The sequence below is a fragment of the Melopsittacus undulatus genome, chromosome 8, assembly GCF_012275295.1.
Source record: "Melopsittacus undulatus isolate bMelUnd1 chromosome 8, bMelUnd1.mat.Z, whole genome shotgun sequence".
Lineage (NCBI taxonomy): Eukaryota > Metazoa > Chordata > Aves > Psittaciformes > Psittaculidae > Melopsittacus > Melopsittacus undulatus.
This window is the reverse complement of record NC_047534.1, coordinates 18,938,200-18,959,835: the sequence shown is the minus strand read 5'-3', so window position 1 is coordinate 18,959,835 and position 21,636 is coordinate 18,938,200. Positions and strand designations below refer to the sequence as shown.

Below are 21,636 nucleotides of genomic sequence, written 5' to 3'. Positions count from 1 at the left end.
GTTATGGACAAGGACTTAGTAACATCCTCACCCATGTAATCATGTAAGTGTAATAAATTCCAGTTGCAGGAGAGAGGGTCTGGCCCCAAAATCTACACACATTCCTGCAGAGAACCTGTCATCTCTTACATGGCTTAACTTTGGTTGACAGCACACAGATCTCTGCCAGCCTGGTGCTACTCATGTACTCTAGAAACTCACTATACACATAATAAGTTTTATATTTCGCTCATGCTCTTACTACCCTTGAGGCTACTGGTGTACATGAAGTGCCACACAATCCTGCAATTCCGTAGTGCTGGGGCCACTATCAATAAATAGCAGGTTACTGCTCACAATTTAAGCAGGTTTATACCATTAGCTTTAAACCCTTTGTTGGAAAGGAATCTTAAGAGTTACCTTACATGGTAAATTTCAGAAAAAATCTGCAGAAAACACTTAAAAATCTACCACGTGTGTGTGATTTGCAAACACTGCTGACCTGTCAATGACAGGTTACCAAAGCTTTTCAGCAGGTTGATCAGAGTGGTTATTAATGTGGAAGCAAAAGCTGCCTTCTGTGTTTCCCTGTGTTATTGTTTGTAACACCACAGCCAATGAACAACTATGCCTGGTAGTATTTTCATAAAACAAAGGAAACATGCTCTCTGGCTCCAAAAGCATACAATGCTTCCCCTTTGTTGTTTCATATCCTTAATGATTTTCCTGGTCTTATTTAGCTTTGAGAGGTATTTATTTACTTTTGGTACCACCTGCTACATATGTTTTACTTCTGAGATAAACAACATTTGAGTAATAAGTTACTGTGTGTAGAAAACACCCAAGCCCTGCTAGTAATTAGTCACCTCACTGAAGGGAAGCAGTTGGTCCAAACACCACAGGCAGCAAAGCCTACTGATTGCAACATCATAGTTCTTATGACATATGGTGTGTATTCACACATGCAAAGCTCAGATGGAACACAGTTTTCTGAAGGTCAAATCCAACTTTAAACAGAAAACAAGAATAATCAAAGCCCAGCCTGTAATATAATATTTGTTCCTTCATAATTCTACCTATGTGAATTTTGACAGCTGATTAAACCTAGAAGGTAGCTTTGATTATTACTGGCAACTTGCATATACTTTCATGTAGAAGCAAATTCTTAATAAATTGTAATGACTGTATGCCTTTAGAAGAAACAGTATGCTTCCATAGCCTTCTTTTCAAGTGCTCCTTTCAGGACTGAGGCTTAACAACAGATGTCTGTAATAACACAGTATGATTTCTTAGCCACCATTTTCAATAAATATGGCACCATAACTAATACTGCTCTAGTGAAAATTCAACAGTTGTAAAGGATCATCATGTCCCATAACAATCTCAGTACTCACTTGAAATTAAAGTGACAGTTCTAACTACTTAAAGAATGTGAGGGTACTGATATTTATAGGTCATCTCTCATGAAATCATACAAAACTCAGGAGACTTCCATTATCTTTTTTGCTGGGAAAATGCAGAAACACTGAGAGCGACATGTAGAAGCTTGTTCTGCTGGCTTACCAATCCTGAAGCCCTTTTTCTCACTGAAGTCTGGACTTACCTCATGGTATCTCTCAGAACAGGGACCAGAAATACAAATTCTGAGTCCTATAACCCCAACCGCAAAATAACACAAACACAGGCAATTAATTACCAGTGCATACTCAGAGCAGATAAGTCCAAACATACTGTTAAATTATCATGCATAGCACTTGAAAATGTGCACTGCGCACAGGAAATATGATCCAATTTTATTTTATAGTGCTGCACATTTAGTCAGGGTTTTAGAGTAGGATAAAATTTTCATGTTCCAAAAAGTGTGCAATCTTAAGACAAAACCCAGGGACAAGAAGTTAACCATGAAAGGGCACAGACAGATTGCTTGTTATGAAACCAAGGCTCAGCAGGTGTTCCCTGAAAAATTGACACTCTCACAGTAAAACAGCAGAAAGAAACCTGCTTCTGGAAAAAATTTGCTTGAGAAATAACAAAAGATAAGCCAAAACCTGACCTGTGTAACTTAAAGAGAAAGAGAAATTAAGCTGCCAAGGAGAGGTAAAACTAAAGCAATGGGTATCACAGGACTGAATCAATCTCACAGCACATGAGTAAATAGTATGGAGAACAAAAATCTTGCACATCCATTAACATCTCACCAGCACATCACCAATGCAAGTAAGGGTCCTAGAGAAAGGTCCACAGAACCATTTAGTTCATCTCCTCTCCTCAGGACATGTCCACTTGTGTAAAGTGCACACTGGCATAACCTGCTCCAAATATAACCTGCTGCAGACTGCACACCTCCCCCAGCACCCTGCTACTTACTATTCAGGGGTCTCCTATCCCCATCCCCAAGTCTCACCTGAATCTCTGCTTCCATAGTGACCATCCTTCACCCCTTACTGTGCCAAAACTGAGCATGGAGGACAGGTACCCTCCCCTTCTCCGCAACAGCTTTGTGCAGACACCATGGCTGACTGACCCTGTCTAACCCCTCCGCTCCCTCTAAGTTACCCCTGTAGCATCTGCCTTAAAGGGGAGGAAAGTTAAATCTTGCCTGTTCATTATCAGACCTACTATTTAAAAATTCCCAAATATGCTGTGCCAAATGCACCATATTTAGACATATGTAATGCATACAGTGTACAAGAAGGCCTGAGCCTATGCAACCCTATGGAGCAGTATACTAGGCATCAAGATGTTCATACGTATAGATCTGCCAAAGAATACATGTAGTCCTACCTAACCAGCCAAATATTTAACAAATGAGATGAATGTGTATTTTCTGTACTGATGACAGAACAAGATTTTCTTGCCTTAGCAGCTGTGCTGCATTCTGCCGTCACCTCTGGAGTAATGGCAGAATGGAGAGCATTTTTCAATTGACATACATTCAGCCTGACTGAAATCAAGTCATAACAAAATATTGCTGCATCATTCAAATACAATGGCAAGCTAACAAAAGGCTGTGAGTGTAGTGCAAATAAAATGCAGTTGGATTAAAACATCCAAAAATGACTGCTCAGGCCAAACACTCGCTATGAAAAAAAACTTTAAAACCCATTAAAATTATGGCTCTGTACAGAGTTTCCATATGATTAAGAACTTAGTTCTCCTATGTTAAATGGTTGTTCATATAGTTTGGGTTTTTTCTTTATTCTCATTGCAGTGTCACAATGGTTCTCCAAATAAAATGAGCAACAGGCACCTATATTTTGGAAACCATTACTTAGCTTAAAACCCATCACATGCTATACCTCCTAGGTCATAGAAAGTAAGAGGTAAATCCAGGCAAAGGATTTACTTTGAAGCTGAAGAGAATTAGGGGATTACTGCAGTAAGGCACCTGCTGGGCTTGCAGTGTCCTTGAAGGACTCTCTAGCCTATCCTACATTTTCCTGGAGAATGAGGGGGAGTCTTTTCAACACAGATCCATCTCAACTGAGGGACATGGCTTTGCAAACTGCAAATCAGCTCAGTACCTGGCTTCTAGGTTACAGCCGGGACTGTGAGCCCAATTTCCAACCAGCACTAACAACATGGTGCAAAATAACCTTAAAATACATAGACCATTCCACTAAATGATCCTGCCCACCAGATGGGAAATTACCTTCACCCATGGCTTGCCTGAAGTTGGGCAACACTCATGAGTAATTCACAAAACTACTGTTATTTGAATACAACAAAAGCAGAATGCTTTGCTTCTCCTCCCAGGAAATACAGACAGTACCTGATTTTGCTGAATAGCACTTCTTACATGTGTCAGGCAGCAGTGCCACCAGCTTCAGTAGCACGTGCACTGAGTCACAGCAATTACCTTCAATACTCCTAGAAAAAAATGATGTTTCCACCTTAATTTCCTCACCCACTTTATTCAATACTGGAAACCCATGTCTGTACCTGCCCTGAAAAGCTGAAAAAGAAACTTTCTTCAATTAAAATCCTTCTAAAACAAAGGCAGTTAGAAGCCAGTATCATCCTAACTTCCACAGATAAAAGCACAGTCCCTTCTAACAGCAGTACAAGTAGTAAGAGCCAAATATCTAATTCGTTACATAACTGCTTTCATTCAGAGTATGCATGTTTCCTCTCTGTACAAGTTTGCTGTTACAAAAAAAACCTGTATTCTAGCAAACTATGTGCAGGAGCAAGTTTCAAATACAAATAAGTAAACAAAACAATGAAATTGGTCTGTATCTACAAGTGCTCATACAATTTCTAGTTAAAACCAACATTACTGTGCAGGTTCCCCCCTGCAGTCCAGACAGATATGAAAAGAAAAAACAACCAAACACAAATGCCATCCAAGAACATCTAACTGATCCCATAACATCCAGTTAGCTATAAAATGTGAAGCTCTTTCTCTGCTAGCCATGTTTGTAGTACTGTCCAACAACAGAACATTTAAGATAAGCAGCAATGCAAAATTTTCAGAACTGAAGTAAAAATTTTATTAGCTATTTGCTTTGTTCTTCAGCTTAATACCTGAACAGTTTTTAACAATGATTTTCTTCCTACAAACATGCAGAATTAACAACAGTGAATAAAATAAAATTTTATTCCAATGTGAAATGCAACCTATACAACAGATCTGCTGGCAGCACCTTTCATCCAAGCAGTTTCTTAAGCAGCTTTAGCAACACGTTTGGATTTAACAGGAAAAAGCTGTTAATAGAGTACCTGTCTAGAAGGAACAACAGGGGAAGCTGAATCAACAGATGATGGAGAAGAGGCAGCAGCTGAGTCATGAGGTAGAGAGCAAGAAGGAGTTGGGGGCTGAGAACAGGATAACCCTTTAGTAGACAGTTTATTCTGTGTAAAGCAGAAATAGGAGAGTTATCCAAGAGACAGTGACATTAGCAGAGGTTAAGAGAGTAATTCAAAGTCATGCATGAAAAAAATAGGATAATAACTACAGTTCTGTTCTTTTTCCTCTATTTCTGCACGGGGAGGAGCCACAGAACTTATCAAGGTAAAGCCTTCACCACAAATTATACTATTGTACTCAGTTTTCTTTTAAAAATATTTACAGTAAGCAGTAACATAAGATAGTGCTGGGAGAAACCACAAGAAACTCCAGATTCCACCAAGAACTACAAATTCATTAGAAACTGTGAGCTACCAGTATATACTTAAGCACAAGACATGGTTTATTCTAACATTTCTCTCATGCTAAAGTACTCTGATCAGCTCTATGATTTAGATTGTGTTTTGCCTCAAATTATGAATAATACATAGCCTTTTGCCAGTTACAGTGGAATCCACATTGCTTTTCAGATCCACCCAAGGTGAAAGGAAAGTTAGAAACAAAACTACTGAAATTCCCCCCCCCTCCCCCCTGATTTCTCATATGTCTTCCAACTTAGCACTTTTTCAGGTACAAAACCTAATGTTCACCTTTGGAAGCTCCATGTATCCAAACATTGAGGCAAGATGTGCTGCTTTCTCTTTAATATTCTTTTTATGGAATTCCCTATTTGCTATGGTCTGAGCTCTTTTCTGCAGTAAGAGCCAGGGAAGGAAGGCCAAGAAAAGAGAGAGGGAGAGAGAAAGTTCTGTTAATGTCACATACATCATGAGGTTATATCAAGTTTGTAGAAAGACTTTTTATTGTCTTAATATAGCCTATAGTCAACAGAGAAAAAGCCAGCACATCTAGGGACAATACAGTATACAGATTAACATATGCAGTTAAGAGACAGAAAGGAAAAGAAATTGGTTGTCACCTGTTTCATTTTTTCCTCCAGGTGCTGAAGACGCTCAAGCACTCCAGAAAGTACAAATGCAGCAGAACAGGCAGATGCGAGACTTTCAGAGGTTTCTGACAGACTGGGTTGGGTATCTGTTTTTTGTACAGTCTTTGCTCTCCTGGCCATATGATCAGAACCATCTAAAGACTGTTTGGGTTCCCTGACCTCGTGTTCACTCCTAGCTACCACCTGAAACTGGGAAACACTTGAAGTGAAAAAAAATCTGCTTTCTGCACTATCATGCAGTATATGCAGCTTTTAAGGATGCTTCTGAAAGTACAGCACAGTCATGCACATAACTAGAAACAAAATGTTCTAACATCACTCTTTGCAAACTATCTACTGCATCTCTGATGCTTGCATCCATGCACTGAAATAAATCAGTCCTGTATAACTTATGCAGGTCTTGACATCCTTCTCTAGGTTTGTGCCAGTTTTTTTATGAATAACCCCAGTTAGCATCAATGCAAAAGAACACGACACTGCATCTCCTTCCAGGGTTTTTAGCAAGGATTTTGTTTGCTTGTTTGTTTTAGTATTACATCTGCCTGAAACTAAACTTACAATCAACTTGTAAGGATATCAACAGTAGTTCTCAGCGTAATTCTAGATCTAGTCTAACCCAAGTCAAGCTATAATGTATTTAAGATTTAAATAATTTTGAGTAGTTCATTGACGATTTCAGAATAGGTCTCTGAATTTTAGTCTTTATATAGAACAGCTTTTGAAGTAAATAAAACATTTTAATCAGTTCAGCTTTATCAAACTCAGTCTTACCTTCCAGTTGGGTCTTTTCATGAGAGTTTTCTACTTCATCCTATCTGTCCAGCTCAATTAAATACATAAACTTTCCAAATTTCTCAGAATTAAAATTTAAAAACCTAATGCCAATCAACTTGCAGTGTGCTTCTGATGTTTCAGAATAGCAGACTTGCCTTTGAAACAGCAATTCTCAACTGGTTTATGAATCTGCATTTTTCATCAAGCTGATTTGCAGATTTCCATATGCAATGCAGATCCCATTTCACTGAAGACTACTCTTGCAATGCCCCTACATGGTATTTACTTCAATTTAAAATTCTATTGTAAAGTGAATGTCAATACTATTTGATATAAGACTGCTTTCATTGGAAGTATTAAGAGAAAAATTTAGACAATGTATTCAAAAATTTTGCCCGATGTATATGATGCAGCAAAATAGTTTTCAGCAGAAATTCTTATCACAAGTTCTACAAAAAGAAATAAAACCTCTGGGCATCAATATCAGCTTTTCAATGCTCAAGCTTTTATTCTCAGATATTTTTGCCAAGTTTCTTGGGATGGAAAACTCCCTTTGCATTACCTTTACAATAGCCCAAAACATCAAATATATGCACAAATTTTTGGATACTGTTGTAGTTTTCTCACTTGTTAAATGTAGCAATGTATGCAATTATATTTATACAGTTTGGACTCTAGATGTGATAACGCAGAAATCAACACCCATGTTTTTAAGTTTGTTTTGGGTTTGGTTTGATTTCCCCCCACAGTTATTAATTAAATAGTTTTCTCATCTGGTCAAGCAGGTATAAAATAGCCTTAAACTTTAATGTGGTTTTCACAATTCTAAGCTAAATATATCTGTTAACTTTGCAGATTACATCCACATGTTGTTTTATATATTCTATAGTTACACAATAAGACTGAGTTCCCAGCAATGAGAGAAAAAGTGTGATTGTCTGGTGTGTTACTAATATGAGCTCCTACCTGCCTTTTTGGTTGAGGAGGAAGAAGACTTGCATCCTTAAGCTTAGCAAAGCGAGGATTAACAGGAGGGTCAGAAGAGAGCAGGGCTGGTTTATCTATTAGCTCCTTGTAAAGCATTTTTAAAATTACAAAGACAGAGTGGAGGGGAGGAAAAAAAAAAGGAAGACAGTAAATAGGATTCAAAGGTCTTTTGAGGCAGAAGGAAATAAAAGCTGGTTTTAAAGACACGTTACTATGGAGCTTAACAACATGCTTTGTAGACTTTTTTCACTGACCAATTTTATTAACCCCTTCTACCATCAAAGAGATACTTAAAATTCAGCACATGCAGCATTCCTTTAGAAAGGTTACAATCAAAAGGTAAAAAAAAAAGCATCAAGACTGCTTTAACATGGCCAAGCAAACCTCTGCACACATATTACATCAGACAGCTCAGGGCATTGACAAGTAGCAAGGTGGAGTGCAAACAACAGCAGTTTAAACACTGCGGAAGTCACTTGACATCTATAAAGCCTACACTTCTGTAGGACTTCAATATGTAAAAGAAAAAAATGGATATAAGCACAAAGAATTAAGAAAACCACTTCCTTCTGTGGAACCTCAACACCTTGTTCATCCTTCCTTCAAATCTTTTATGTGATAGATCTCAAACAATCTCCCTAGCTAAAGTGTGATTTAGAGTTTATGATCCCTACCTTGACAGCACTGGATTATCTTTAAACCATGAAAATGCCACTGAATGTACAAATATATTCCCATTATGCCTACTTTACAAATGGAAATGCATCCAGACACATCTTACAAAAGGTTAGATTACTTTCTATGCTTTCTAAATTTTCCACAAAGAAAGATTCCACTGGATGTATAGAGTCCTTTAGTCTTAGAATATAGAGAAAAAAAAAAAAGGTCTTCTGCAATACTGTATGCGGTCAGCTGTGACTTCCACACAAAGCAAAAATTCTGCAGACTGGCTTACAAGAGATTTCTAGACATTGCAATTCCACTACATTTTATTATTAAAATATATATTAATACATTATATTAATAAGCATTAGTCAATCTATATTAGTCAGATTTGTTCATTAACTATTGAAAAGAATACCTTTAATTTGCATAAAGCATACAGCATCATGTTCACAAGGAGTGACTACAGTTTAATTTCAGAGATTACTTTTACATTCACCTAAGACATACCTGCCTCCGAAAAATTGTATTTGGAGCATTCTCTTCAAACTTTGCCAACAGTTGAGTTGCCATTGATTTAACTTTATTCTGGTTTGTTCCTTCTCTGCAATCACTCTGTTCTTTCCCATTTGTCGCTTGGCTTGGAAAGCCTGAAGTCTGCAAAGAAACAACAAGCTATGGTTTTCCTGAGTTTACCCACAACACTCAGGGAGAGAGGAAAAAGAGAGATGTAACATCCTTATCAGTAAACGACAATAATAAATACATCTATATAATATTTTAAAGATGATGCTGTTTAGCACGCCAAAGTCACCAACAAGTACTCTCTTTGGTCCCAGAGTACAGCAGAAAGGGAATATTAATTGGTGCTAGTGATAAAACAGTCTCCAACACCTTAAGTATTCTTGGGTCTCAAAGAAAACTAGTGCAATTTAAGTGATGCTCTCCTCCCTGACAAATGATTTAAATAAATTCAATTCTCCTTTAGCACACATTATGGTAAATTCAATGTTCTAAGGAGAGAGGCTATCTTTTTCTTTCCTGCCAAGCACAAAAGAGGCCAAGCCCCAGACCCCCAACTCCCACTGCTTCCTCAGCACTGGTGCTCATCAAGGAATTGGCTGAACACCACTGAACACCAACCTCCTCGAAGACACCAAAAAGACCTTTTCGACGTCTTTTGTTAGACTCATTTTCTTCTGTTTTCCCTTCAACCTGGAATGGTAAAGCCAAAACAAGTTTACAGATTACTGCAGCAGTTGCTAGATTTACCCACACAGTTCCTCCCTGGATAGTAACTTTCATGACCAGGCAGTGTGGTCTGGCCTGTGTGAAATAAGGCAAACCCAGGTGAGCAGTGCCAGCATGCAGGGGTCCTCATGGCACTGGTGTGCCTCATCAGACCCTCACACAAGGAGGCTGGTGGCCCTCGTGGGAGTTATCATATATGCCAAAGCTGCCCTGTAACTCCTTACTGGGAGGTCTCACTGGACTTTGATGGGTGAAAATACATGCTTGTACACTCTGTTGAACACAGGCCCTACATTGTTGGTGTTTATCTTGTCCTCTTTCAGTGCTGAAGATTTTAAGATTCATAAATTACTGACACATCTTTGAAGGAAAAGGCATTACAGCATCACTTATTCTGTGAATTTTAGTCTAGACTACACTGGTTTGCAGGTAAGTAACAAAATCCAGACACCCCTCACTCTTTCACATCTTTTAATTAGATATCTGCATGCAGATCATGTGTTTATAGCACAGACATACCTCTTCTTTTAGGGAAGCAATTATTGTCTACCTTAAAGTCTGTCTCCCTTGTAAGGTTCATCTCCCTAACTATGGCTTTACATTACAATACTTAAGCAACCAAACTGCCTATTTTATGCTCAAGCTACGCACATGTTTAATTACTTTACTGAATTAGGGATTACACAATAAATAATACTTCATACTCAGTCTGGTTGAACTTGCGAAACAGTCAATGCTTAAGAATTTGTAACAGTTCTTATTAAATTCAGTCTTGAAGATTTGGTACAATGGAAATTTTTTTTGCCTGATAGATGTCATGTTGGGTTACACTTTATGAACAATAGACTCCGCTTATTTGCGTCTGCCCACACTGCATCTTAGTGGTTGCTCAGCCAATTAAAAAAAAAAGAAAAAAAGAATGAGGAGAGATCAAAGAATACAGGCTTCCTTTTTATATATACACTGTAATAAATCATTATGAAGTGAATAGAAGTAATCCCAAACAACTTCTGGGCAAACACCAAAAGAGTCAGATGACAGTATTTTGATTACTTTGTATGCTTTGGTACATTGTCTTTCAAGCCCCAGCTCTCAGTAACCTAGCTTTAACACTACCTATAGTTGTTAGTCTACCAAGGAAAACTGAACAACATAACAGCACAATGTATTCTGCGTAATAATCTGTACCACATAAAAGCAGAATTTGCCTAAGTGAATGGAGCAAACAAGATGATGCCTTCGAAAATCTTACACAAAGGACTTTAATTAACATGTTTTACAAAGAAATGAAAGACAAAGCAATTTAATTGCCTAGCAAAACTGCAACAAAAAGGACTGTGTCCTTTATTGTGTAAACACGTCCATTCATTTATTAGTCTGGAGCACAGGAAATCTCAGTTCCTCTCCAGCCCTACCGACACTCTGCTGGAGAATGGAAAACATTATCCAGCCCAACACACCCTGCCAGAGCAGCCACGGCCACACCAGCTCCAGGGTCCCACTTCCTGGTCTCTCACAACCTGAGCCCAGATAAGGATCCCTCTTCCAGCCAAGTAAAAGGACAAACTAGATGGCATGGAAAGTTTTGTAAGCAACTGTTACCCTTGCTGGTTTTTGAGTCTATGATATGTGAGTGTTCTCTTACAGTAATACCTGGATAATGCTCAGCAGCACTTTTTGCAGGGGAAAGAGACAAATCTGAAGCCAAACTCCTAACTCAAGCAGCTGCTTTCCAAGGAGTTTCATTTCCCAGATAGTTTCAGCTGGTTCTGGCAGTCACAAGTCTCTGTTCTAACCCGAGTACCACATTCCTTGCTTAGTTTCACACCCCAGCCATGACAGGGCTGCAAAGCCCTATACAAAATAGGGTCTACACAATCCCACTCCCCAAGCTGATTTGGAAAATACGGCCTTTGCTTCTCATTTCAAACAAACCCCTGCAGTGTGAAACCAAAGGGGCCCATCAAGCAAATAACCTCATACTTTCATGTAGTGCCAAGAACTATACCTCCTGTTATGACAGAAGGCTTATTTCATGACGGGAGGTTAGTCAGAGGGCTGCACAGCTTAGTAATGGAAAGCTCTCCCCACTACTAAAAAGTCTATTTAGTTCTGCAAATAACTCAGGGAAAAACAACAACACTGTGGTCATGAAGAAGGATTTTCTTCTGAAGAAGTCACCCACAAGAAAAAGCAATGTTTATTTTGCCTATTTGATTTCCCACTGGTTGGTTAGCTGGGAAACATGTCACTTGGTTTTGTGTATATGCGGGTGGCAAAAAAAGTTATTTCTTAACAAGGATATATGAGGTTACTGTGTTGTCCACACGTTGCAAAAATGTGTTTCTGGATAGAAAATATTTCAGACATAATCTATGAAATCACTGGAAATTCTGCAGCAATTCTTCAGGTAAAAAACAAACAAACAAACAAACAAACCCCCATTTCCATGAAAACTGAGAAGTTGGCAACAAATTTTAAAAGCAATACATTACAGAGAAATGCAGTACATACATGCACACCTGAACTTTTATGAAGGACACTGAATTCCAAAAGAATCTGGAAATGCGTACTTTTGAAGGCAAAACCTAAGAGTCTCTGCATAGGTGTAAATGAAGCAATACAGTTAAGCATGAAGGAGGTCTGTTAAAAAGTAAAAAAAAAAAAAAAAGGAAGAAATAAAAGTAAAAAAAAAAACAACAAAACCCAACAAAGCAAGGGCTTGAGAACTTTAGCAATAAACATACAGTTTCTGGCCAGCCCAGGAAACTCAAAGCCTGGAACAATTTTGCATTAAGCTTTGTTTCAGAAAATACAGAAGTTAAATTCGTTTTGGTGGAGTACATGCTCTGAGACAGGCTTTGCAGACACTCTCCATGTAAATTGAAATTAGAATGAAGGTAGGTTTGGCTGTGGAAGCACAGTCCCTCCTCAAGGTCTCCTTTCAGAAGAGGACCAGGCTAATGAATAGGCAGAAGGTGAAACAGTTTATTACTGAATAATTTCATTAGAGTAAGCTACACATTAAATCATAGAAAACTTCTGAAGTTTTAATCCATTCAGAAACACAATACTCTTACTGCACACAGTCCTATGCCACAGAGTATTAACTCGGGTCTTCATAACCTTTCAAAGCCCCAGAGTGTTGAATCACAATGTGTATGGGCATGGGATATGTTTTATAAAGGGACATAAAAAGGGCATTTCAATATGTCTTCACTAATAAGTGACCAAGAAAAGAATATATGGATATGAGTAAGAGAGCATCATCTCAGAGTCATGATAGTCAGCCTACCCACTGTTTGCTACCATTGCAGGCTTTATACATCTCTGAGTGCTCGAAAGCTTCCCTCCAGAACAATGGCAGCATCCACATCTGTTCAAAACACTGCTTTGTGAAAAAATAGCACTCACTCCCAATCAATAAGCCTTCCTGCATACCAGTGATTATTTGAACTGAAATATAATAATATGGCTGCATATTTAACTCTAGGAATACAGAACTACAGTGCTATTTTTTCTTAAAGGTAGGAATAACCCAGAAAAATTCCAGACTTTCCTGTCTCAAAAAAAAAAAACAAACCAAAACTCAAGCCCAAAGGCCCCCAAAATAAAAAAAAAATGCTTAGTATTTAGCATTGCACAAAATCTCCTAAGAATTACTTTGAAAACCATTTTTCCAAAAATAAAACTTGAAAGACAATACACATAACAGAGCCAAGATTTCAAATATTTCAAGTTGAAAATGTTAATTTATAAACACAACAAATAAAACAACATTCTCCTCTTATTTTTACCTTAACTGAAGAAGATATTAATGGACAATATATATGAATTCTCCCCAAGTACACCTAAATTCTCACTGTGATTTGAAATTCTGCAGGTACAGAGAATGCTTAACTCAGACTATTATTAATGCTTCAGCAGTTTGACACTGACAAATGTTTCAGTATTATCCTTACAAACATGGTAAGAATTGAGTGTGCATGTGTGTGTTAGCTTTCTCTACTGTGAAATCCTATTTTTCTTCTTTAGTATGCTCAAAAAATCTCCTTCTACAGGTCTTTTAATAGTAGGATACATATAAAACCTTTATTTCTAAACCTGACAGTTTATTTTCATCTTCTCAACAGAAAAAGGTTTATAGCGTCATTCTTACCTTTGGTACTCGTTTTCTTGGAGAAGTTAAATTGATGTAATTATTAAAGATAAAGTTGGATGATTTTGCTGAACAAAGATCGTTATGTTCTCCATTTTGCTTCTCACCAGCATCTGTTCAAAAAACAGCCACATAGGATATTTACTCAAATTTCTTTTTTAAATGCTTTGTCCAAGACAGAATTTTCCACTTGAGTGCTGGTAGCAATTATACATAAGAAACCCAAGCCAATAAAATAAATGCATACAATATAGGGTGACTTTTTAAAAAAGGAAAAGAAGCACCCAGGAATGGACATGTCATAGGCAGTCATCCTTACCAGAGAATCACTCTAATGGCCTGATACATGAATTTTGTGATGTCAAGCAGCAGTTATTCAGCTGCTTCTGTTCTCTGAAACCACCAAGGACCCACAAAACCTTGGTCTTCAATCAGGTTTTTCCCCCTTTCCTTTTTAAAGCACAAGGTAACTATTGCAGACAGAAGTAGGCACTCTTGCATGCCAGAACAGCTCAGCTGGGAAAAGACTCTTGGCTCAAGAGCAATAATGCTCATAAGCAGCCTGGATGAAGTGCTTCCACCCCCTAAACTTGCAAGAGTTAGGAGTGGCCTGCGTTTGGCTTACCTACTGCCCGCAGAGGTGTGCCCCTGAACAGTTCATAGAACTTGGAGAGGTACATGACCATGCTGAGCTTGTCTGGCTCCCCAGCCGACCCCACCTCCTTCCCCGTGGTCACAGGGGGGATTCCAAACTCCTGCTCAGCAACATCGAATGCCAGCTGATTATTTTTGACAACATCCTCTTCATTCAGAGCATCAAAGTCACTGTGGGGCAACACACTTGTATTAGTGGCAGTTTCCTCTCTGATTCCCATAGAAACATGCAGTGCTCCCTTGTCCATCAGATAGGTGCAGGACAGCACCATGAATGAGCACACAGGCATTTCACTGGGTCAAAGCGACAGATATGCCAAAGGTAAGAAATCCTGTTATTACAAATCCTGGCTTTGGAAAAACAATCTAGAAGCTATTTCACTGAAATGGATTTTGATGCAGTCCCATGAAAAGGATTATCTTATTTGTGAAGAAATGCAATTCCTCCTTAGAAGTGCTAAGAGAATTTTATCTTCTCCAAATACAGCTGTACTTCTACACAGTTCACCTGTTAGCAATTGACTTTTTAGTTTTTATTAGTTCTATAAATCATTAAAGTCAGGAGTAGTAAATTTAGGCTAGTGTTTTATGGAACAAACTTGTTACATGTGTACACACACACATGCACAGGTACTACTTTTCTTTTTAAGGTGTACCACGCATAGTTCAAATGAGGACCTTCTGTCCATGTCATAACTGAATTTAGCAGCACACTAAATAAGTATATCACACATCTGGAACTGTGTTTATCCATTCTCTAATCCATTTTCTATGGGACCTATTCTAAGACTCTGATCTCTTGAACAGCTTCCAAAATTCATGATTAAAATAAACATGTGAATAAATTACAAAGCTCAGGGCTGGGTAGTTTTCCCTCGTAAGGAATGTGAGGTTTTGAATCCCCAAAGAACTTCTCTCTCTCCCCACAAAAACTCCCTATTCCTGGAGCCAGGGGGGCTGCAGGCAGCCCTCCATCCCAGCCCTTCCTACAACCCACAGGCAGCTGCCTCTGCTGCCTGCCCAGCTTTCATCTGGCCAAGTCCTTCAGCAGTCCCATTTAGTACAAAAAGCCAACAATTTCTGAACACAATGTTAATTAAACAGCAGGAGGTCCGTTAGCTCAGGAAATCTATCAGCTTTCTAGAGAGAGCAGGGCTTAAGAGACATGCTTTCCACAGGCAGAAAAGATTACTTTGCTTTCTACACTCTGCTCTCCACAAAACCACCCATAATTCTTTTAAATTGATACAAGGGAAAAAACAAACCAAACCCAAAAAATCTCATTCTTAAAATCCTAGCTCTTCCTCTGGCAAAGCTATACAAACAAGTATTCTTGATATAATTCCTGTTTTTTCCAACTTATCACACCTCATAGAAGAGCTCAATCATTTCTTTCATTTGTCCACAGTAATGAGGGGCTGACAGTAATTCATTCGTGACTCCTAAGTCTGGGTAGGTAGACAAGAGAATGCATCCACTGCATTCTGGAGACTGGTGACACAACAAAAGAGTCATCCCACCACAGACTGCAGCAGGCAGGCCCAGTAACCCAGTGCCAGCAATTGCTGTTTCCTGACACCTATTAAATGCTGACCCCGTGGTATCTAACAGAGGAACCTTACAAAATATTCATACATAAGAATGTATGTATTTTAGGGTTAGTACCCCAGAAACACTGTCAAAAGGGGAATGCTGCTTACATTCAATCCCTAAAGCAGTTAATTTTCAAGGGCCAGCCCTTGTTACACAGCCTACATGCAGGGGAACCACGTTCTTCTAGACAAAGAGTTATGCAAAACCACCATCTCCTGTGTGCCAACATGGCCCACCATTTCCCTACATGACTGTCACAGTAACCACTACAATATATTGAGAATGGTCCATTTGAGGCTCACCCAGGTATTTCTGTAACTCATGACAGTGACGTTGTGCTTTTAAACATACACTAAAAAGCTGTCTCCAGGGACCTGGGAATGCGACTCTCACATTCTCCAAGCACTGCAATTTTTGTTTTAAATAGCCATGTGACAAACACAATTGTAAATCATAAGGTTCAAAGCCTTCCTAGCTCTTTGAAAGCATATATACTTCATTCTAAATGGTGTGCAAAGACATACTAAAAATCCAAAGCCAAAATTACCCCACCCTCTCCCTCTACCAAACCTGGCAGTGGTGTGTATCTCCTCGCAAAGACCAGAAACAGAAGGAGAATCTGGAGGATCAGTGTTGTTCTCATTGGTTTTACTTTGTACTTTGGTAAATGCCTAACACACCTACACTTAACAAGATCTACAGATGCCACTTACATGAGGTCAGGTCTGAAGCGATGGATAATAGCACACAGCGCAAGGCCACTTTTCCAGGAGGTAGTCAGGTCTGTGACATTAACATTACGGTACCCTTCTGTCTGCTTCTGACACCAGGTCAAAAGCTTGTTAGGTCGAATATCTGACTCTGCAGTTACAGTGGAGAGCAAATGTTTCGATCAATTTTTGTATGCTCAGAATGCTCTAAATACTAAGCGCTGCAGGAAACATGAGATGTCACATACCATGTCTTGAGAGATTCACTGATCTTCTAATGGAGCTCACTCTTTCAAGAGGACATTGTTGTAACTCATTGGTAACATATAATTGTCTCACCTACAAGTAAAAGCAATTAGCAGCATAATGTGAGAATTGCTTAGAGAGGAAAAACAAGAGTTATCCTAGAAAGAAAACTTTATCAACAGTTAGTTCTAAATTAAGGAGTCTTCTGAAGATTTTGTTCATGCACTATTTACAGCCCTGATTTCACAAGCAAGCTTTTAAGTACTAACCTGGTGAGGTCGAACACAACTTGAGTTCAAATTTGGGTATCTTGTTCCAGGGTCAATGGTATACTGGTCAAAGTTCTTGTTAATATTTTCAGGGGTAGTTTGAGGCAAGAGTCGATAAATGCTCTCTCTGGTAGAGAAAAAAAGATGCAAGAGATATTGATTAAAGTAAATATTTATTACATAAAGTGTATCTATTTTTTTTGCAGCTACCTGCACCTTATTTTGATTCTGCTAGAACAAGTGTTATGCACTAACTGCATAATGCATCCATCCCATTTCCTATCCCCAACTCAGCAGAACAGCAGAATGATGCCACACAAAAAGGAAAACAAAAAGACAGGCTCTCAGAACTTATGCCCATATTTTCCTGAGGCAGGAAGTAAACAAGAAAAAGAAGAGGAGGGAAAAAAAAAAAAAAAGGGTTACATCATTCAGTCATCTGGTTTTGCTTTAACATCCACCCAAGGAGTAACTTCTTTACCACATAACAGCACTAAATCCTGTCATTCTGCAATTCCTATATCCACCACAGCCTTTTTATTATGCTGTTCAATTTTCCATTTGGGACTAGGCTGTGTTTGAGTCATCCCACAGGCTTCTATCTTAAAACTTCTCAAAGCACTGTTCTTAGTAATGCTTCTACTTGTATTACTATAACCATGTCTATTTCTACAGTGTATCTGCCCCAGAAACACCTGGGCAGCTGTAGAAGAGCAGGGCAGTTGCCATCAGGACCAAAGTCAGCAACTTGAACCACCACACTATGGCAACACCAGGATTGCTGCTGTACCTATGGTTGGAAGGTTAGTCTTTTGACACAACCAAAGCATCTTTGGTTTACTTTCTTAAGGATCTCACTTACTCCTAGTCATTAGTGACTTGAATTAGTGCTTTAAACCAATGTTATATATGTTGCTGGATCTCTAATGTGTGCAGAAGCATACAGCACAATGGCCTACTGCTATTGTAAATTGTTCAGTAACCTGAACTAATAGATAACCTCAACCCAATGCCATTGCAGTGAAGAATATTTTTCCTAGTGGCATTCTGAACTTCACTGCCTTCTACCAATGCTGCAACTCTTTCAAACACTGGGAATGGTGAAGAAGACAAAAGCAGCACTCACCGTTCAGCAAGAATTTCTAATGGGGGTTTTCCTTGAGCCCAGCTCCGCACCATCCATGCAGTATCAAAAGCAGCTAAGAAGCCTCTGGCACAGCCAGTACCCATTGGCCAGAAAGGCTGTAAGAAGCAATTACATTTTAATTCCTTGTATTAATGCCTTATTACAAAAGTAATTTGTAATGTGATTTTGGAGTTTAGGGTTTCATACTGTATCAGAAAAGTAGCCCTGAAAGAGTTAAAATACAGCAACTTGCAATTTTTAGACATTTTGCTCCTCCACGTCTTAGGTAACGAAAAAGACTGCTTTAACATTTTCTTTTTTAGCTTCTATATTTAAAAATGGATTTCTTAACCTCAAAAGGTACAGGCTGAGAGGAAAAAAAGGAAAAAAAAAAGAAAAAAAGACTCAATACTCAAGAATTAGTCTAAAAAAAAAAGGAAAAAAGATGCCTTTCTTCTCATCTCCTAATTTTGCTTTGAACTGATCGTTTCAAACACTTCAGGCTGTCAGCATGTGTTTAAAAAAAATTAGTTGTGAAATACACTTTTCACTTCAGAAAAAGAATATATTAAGGCAAAGAGACTGCAATAAAAATTTGGATGAAGTTTTCTTTATGATGGAAGTCAGGAAAATTATGCCATGCACCCAAGCTGAGGACACACAGCTCACAGTTTTCAGACATAAATACAACTTGCATAAAGCAAAATAGGATCCCAGCTACAGAATGCAAGCCAAGCATTAGTTATGACATAACGATGGCATGAAAAAAAAAAAGGAAAAAAAATCTATTCCAAAGAAAGTACATGTAAGAGAGTACAGTTTGTTTTGGAGGGTAGATTGAATGACTTGGTTAAGGGGAAAAAATAAAGATATACCTCAAGCAAACTATCACCAACAAGAGCCACCAGGAGCTGATGTCTGTGTCTCTGTCTCACTAGTGCAGCATTTTCAGATGCATACATAGAAGTAAAATCAAACATTGCCACATCTGGTTGCCCATAGTGATTAATTGCAAAATCCAAGGAAGGCAGCTGGTAGTTGGTTGCAAAGTCAGCAGCTTCTCTAGCATAGGACAGCAAATTGCTCTGGTTCACATTTTCCCCACAGAGGAGCAACTCAGTATCAATATAGTCCTGCAGGGAAAAAAGCATGTAGATTAGATACTCCAACTATACTCTCTGGATTGGAACACTGCAGTGTCATAGCATGAGTAGCAATCACACATCTCACAGCATAAAGAACCAAGTCAGGTTTGTGATCTCCTCCAAGAAGTTAATACACAAACAGAGGTTATTGTACTACTCCAAACAGGAACTCTTTATGTCAACAATGAACAAGTAGCTTTATTTGCAACACAGTACTACTGTACACCCTGTTCTTCAGTTACATGCTATTTTCATGACATTACTTTCCTCCCATCAAAAGATGTTACCATCATCACTGCAAAGCTTTTTTGCATGTGTGCACCCCACATCTGAAACCACACGAGAGCAGAAATACCAACATACTGATGATATAGCATGCAGGTTTCAGCCTCAAGGCTTGACTTAACACCTTGGTAACAATACATTCCAACTTGGACTGTGGAAACTTCTGTTTTGCTGTTTTGGGCTGGGCTTTTTTTGGCCAGTGTGATAAAGCCCCTGCCTTTGCAGGTCACCCTACTTAAAGCCAGTTATTATTAATAAGGCAGTTTCTATTTACAGCTTAATCGCAGATGAGACCCCTAATCATAGGGCTGATACAACAGAACCCTTATTAGCCCAGTTGTTTTAGAGACACTGTTTTGGCTTCTCTCCCACTGAGACCTGAGCAGCTTAGAAGAGCTCTGACAGCCACAGCTACTGCTCCTCTTCTCCAAAATACCCACAGACCTCCCAGGACTGCCCTCACCTACAAACACCAGCCCCTCAACCCCAGGTCTCATGTCCTGCTCTGTCCACCCCGCACTGCTGGGGGCTGCTGCCCTTCCCCTCTCCCATCCTGGCTGGTCAAGGCCAGCTGCTCTGCCCTGGGACCATCTTCTGAAAGGGCAGCAGTTCATGGCACCAAGCTAAGTGGTCCCATCAGGAAGCCAATAAGCTTTCTGATAGCTCCCCACAAGTACTTCCTTCGGGAAATGATACTCGACTCATTTTGGCACTGTCTTAATTTAAGAAAAATTGACCTCTCTTGGGTTTCCAGGAAGAGAAATTTAAATTATGCCAAAACACTCTCTAGTAAAAAAAGAAAATAAACCCCTACATCTTACAGAAGAAGGAAACCTCACACCCCCTCCCCCCCCCCCAAAAAAAAAAAGAAAAGAAAAAAGGCCTCAAAGGCCAGAACTTTTAAATGTACTTGGGACATTGTGTTTATAGCCTACTTCCATCATGTTCTATCCACATTAGAGAATTTGAAATTTAGCCTGGGGTACGTTTTAATGCTTCCTTATTTGCCTGATAAAACTGGACATAGCTGTGTTAAGTTCACCTTTAAATAATGAGGATTTTATTTTCTAGTGTGATGACCACACTACATATTTCCAAGGTGAGTCAAGATCTCATTTCAGACAGTTTCAGAGCTGATAAATTTAGGACATATTGTTTTCAGCTCTCTACAGAAACTTAGTGCTGACTGGAAGGAAAAACAACAGTAACAAAGTCAGAGTAAGATCTAAGAGATCTGAGCTTTAATGAAATGATGTAGTAAGTCCATAAACACCCTCTATACATGCATCAACATTTATGAAGATGTTCACACTTATTCTGTGCCAAGTAAATAAAATCAGATTTTAGAAAGCATTTTTACATACATTAATAATCACTCCTTTGTCCAGAAGACTCTGTTTTTTTGCTGTCATCACAAAATAATGGGTACTATCTTTATAGTAAACAATATTCTCCAGGTCAATTCCTGAAAAGACATAATACATTTGTTATCAAGTACAGTGCACTGTCTGTGTCTTTTACTAACAACATGTGACTGATCCCCGCAGATGCCTTTCCTTCTTGGGATACCTTAGCAGCTGGGGTAAAGCATTAGTGGACAAGATACTATTAAGAAAAAACCAACCCCAACAGAAAAACAAAAAAAACCCACAATCAAACAAACAAACAAAAACCCAAAAAGCCCAAAAAAACCCAACCAACCAAAAACCAAAAAACCCAACCAACCCACAAAACCAACCAAAATCAAAAGGGGGAATAAGCCAGTAAAGTGCTCTTTAGGTTGCTGCGGCTCTGGCATTGGGTCTAACCAGCAGTTTGGGTTTCTACTGTAGTAATTTTTTATAAACGAAATTAACCATACATCAAGAATAGAATTGCTTGTACTGACAGTGCAACTACTCTGAAGCCCCTTTTCATAAAGACATTTCACAAGTATTTATGGAAGATTCCTGTCTAATTCTTTTCAGTTTATCAGATCTGCACATCAAAACCAAAGA

The 21,636-nt window shown here is 38.8% G+C and overlaps 1 protein-coding gene across 3 annotated transcripts in view; it reads right to left on the bottom strand.

The window, feature by feature from the left end:
• MICAL2 (microtubule associated monooxygenase, calponin and LIM domain containing 2) overlaps window positions 1-21,636 on the bottom strand; it is a 65,854-nt gene that overhangs the window by 7,783 nt on the left and 36,435 nt on the right. Inside the window, exons 7-20 of one of the 3 annotated variants that reach the window (XM_031050258.2) lie at window positions 21,004-21,104; window positions 19,085-19,342; window positions 18,210-18,325; window positions 17,084-17,210; window positions 16,817-16,907; window positions 16,572-16,719; window positions 14,237-14,436; window positions 13,612-13,724; window positions 9,345-9,416; window positions 8,712-8,858; window positions 7,518-7,622; window positions 5,748-5,966; window positions 5,419-5,520; window positions 4,702-4,833 (exon numbers count right to left, since the gene is read on the bottom strand). In XM_031050258.2, the coding sequence (XP_030906118.1) occupies window positions 4,702-4,833; window positions 5,419-5,520; window positions 5,748-5,966; window positions 7,518-7,622; window positions 8,712-8,858; window positions 9,345-9,416; window positions 13,612-13,724; window positions 14,237-14,436; window positions 16,572-16,719; window positions 16,817-16,907; window positions 17,084-17,210; window positions 18,210-18,325; window positions 19,085-19,342; window positions 21,004-21,104 (1,931 nt within the window). The remainder of the gene's footprint in view (window positions 1-4,701; window positions 4,834-5,418; window positions 5,521-5,747; window positions 5,967-7,517; window positions 7,623-8,711; window positions 8,859-9,344; window positions 9,417-13,611; window positions 13,725-14,236; window positions 14,437-16,571; window positions 16,720-16,816; window positions 16,908-17,083; window positions 17,211-18,209; window positions 18,326-19,084; window positions 19,343-21,003; window positions 21,105-21,636) is intronic. The other 2 variants (XM_031050256.2, XM_031050257.2) reach the window with 2 other exon arrangements.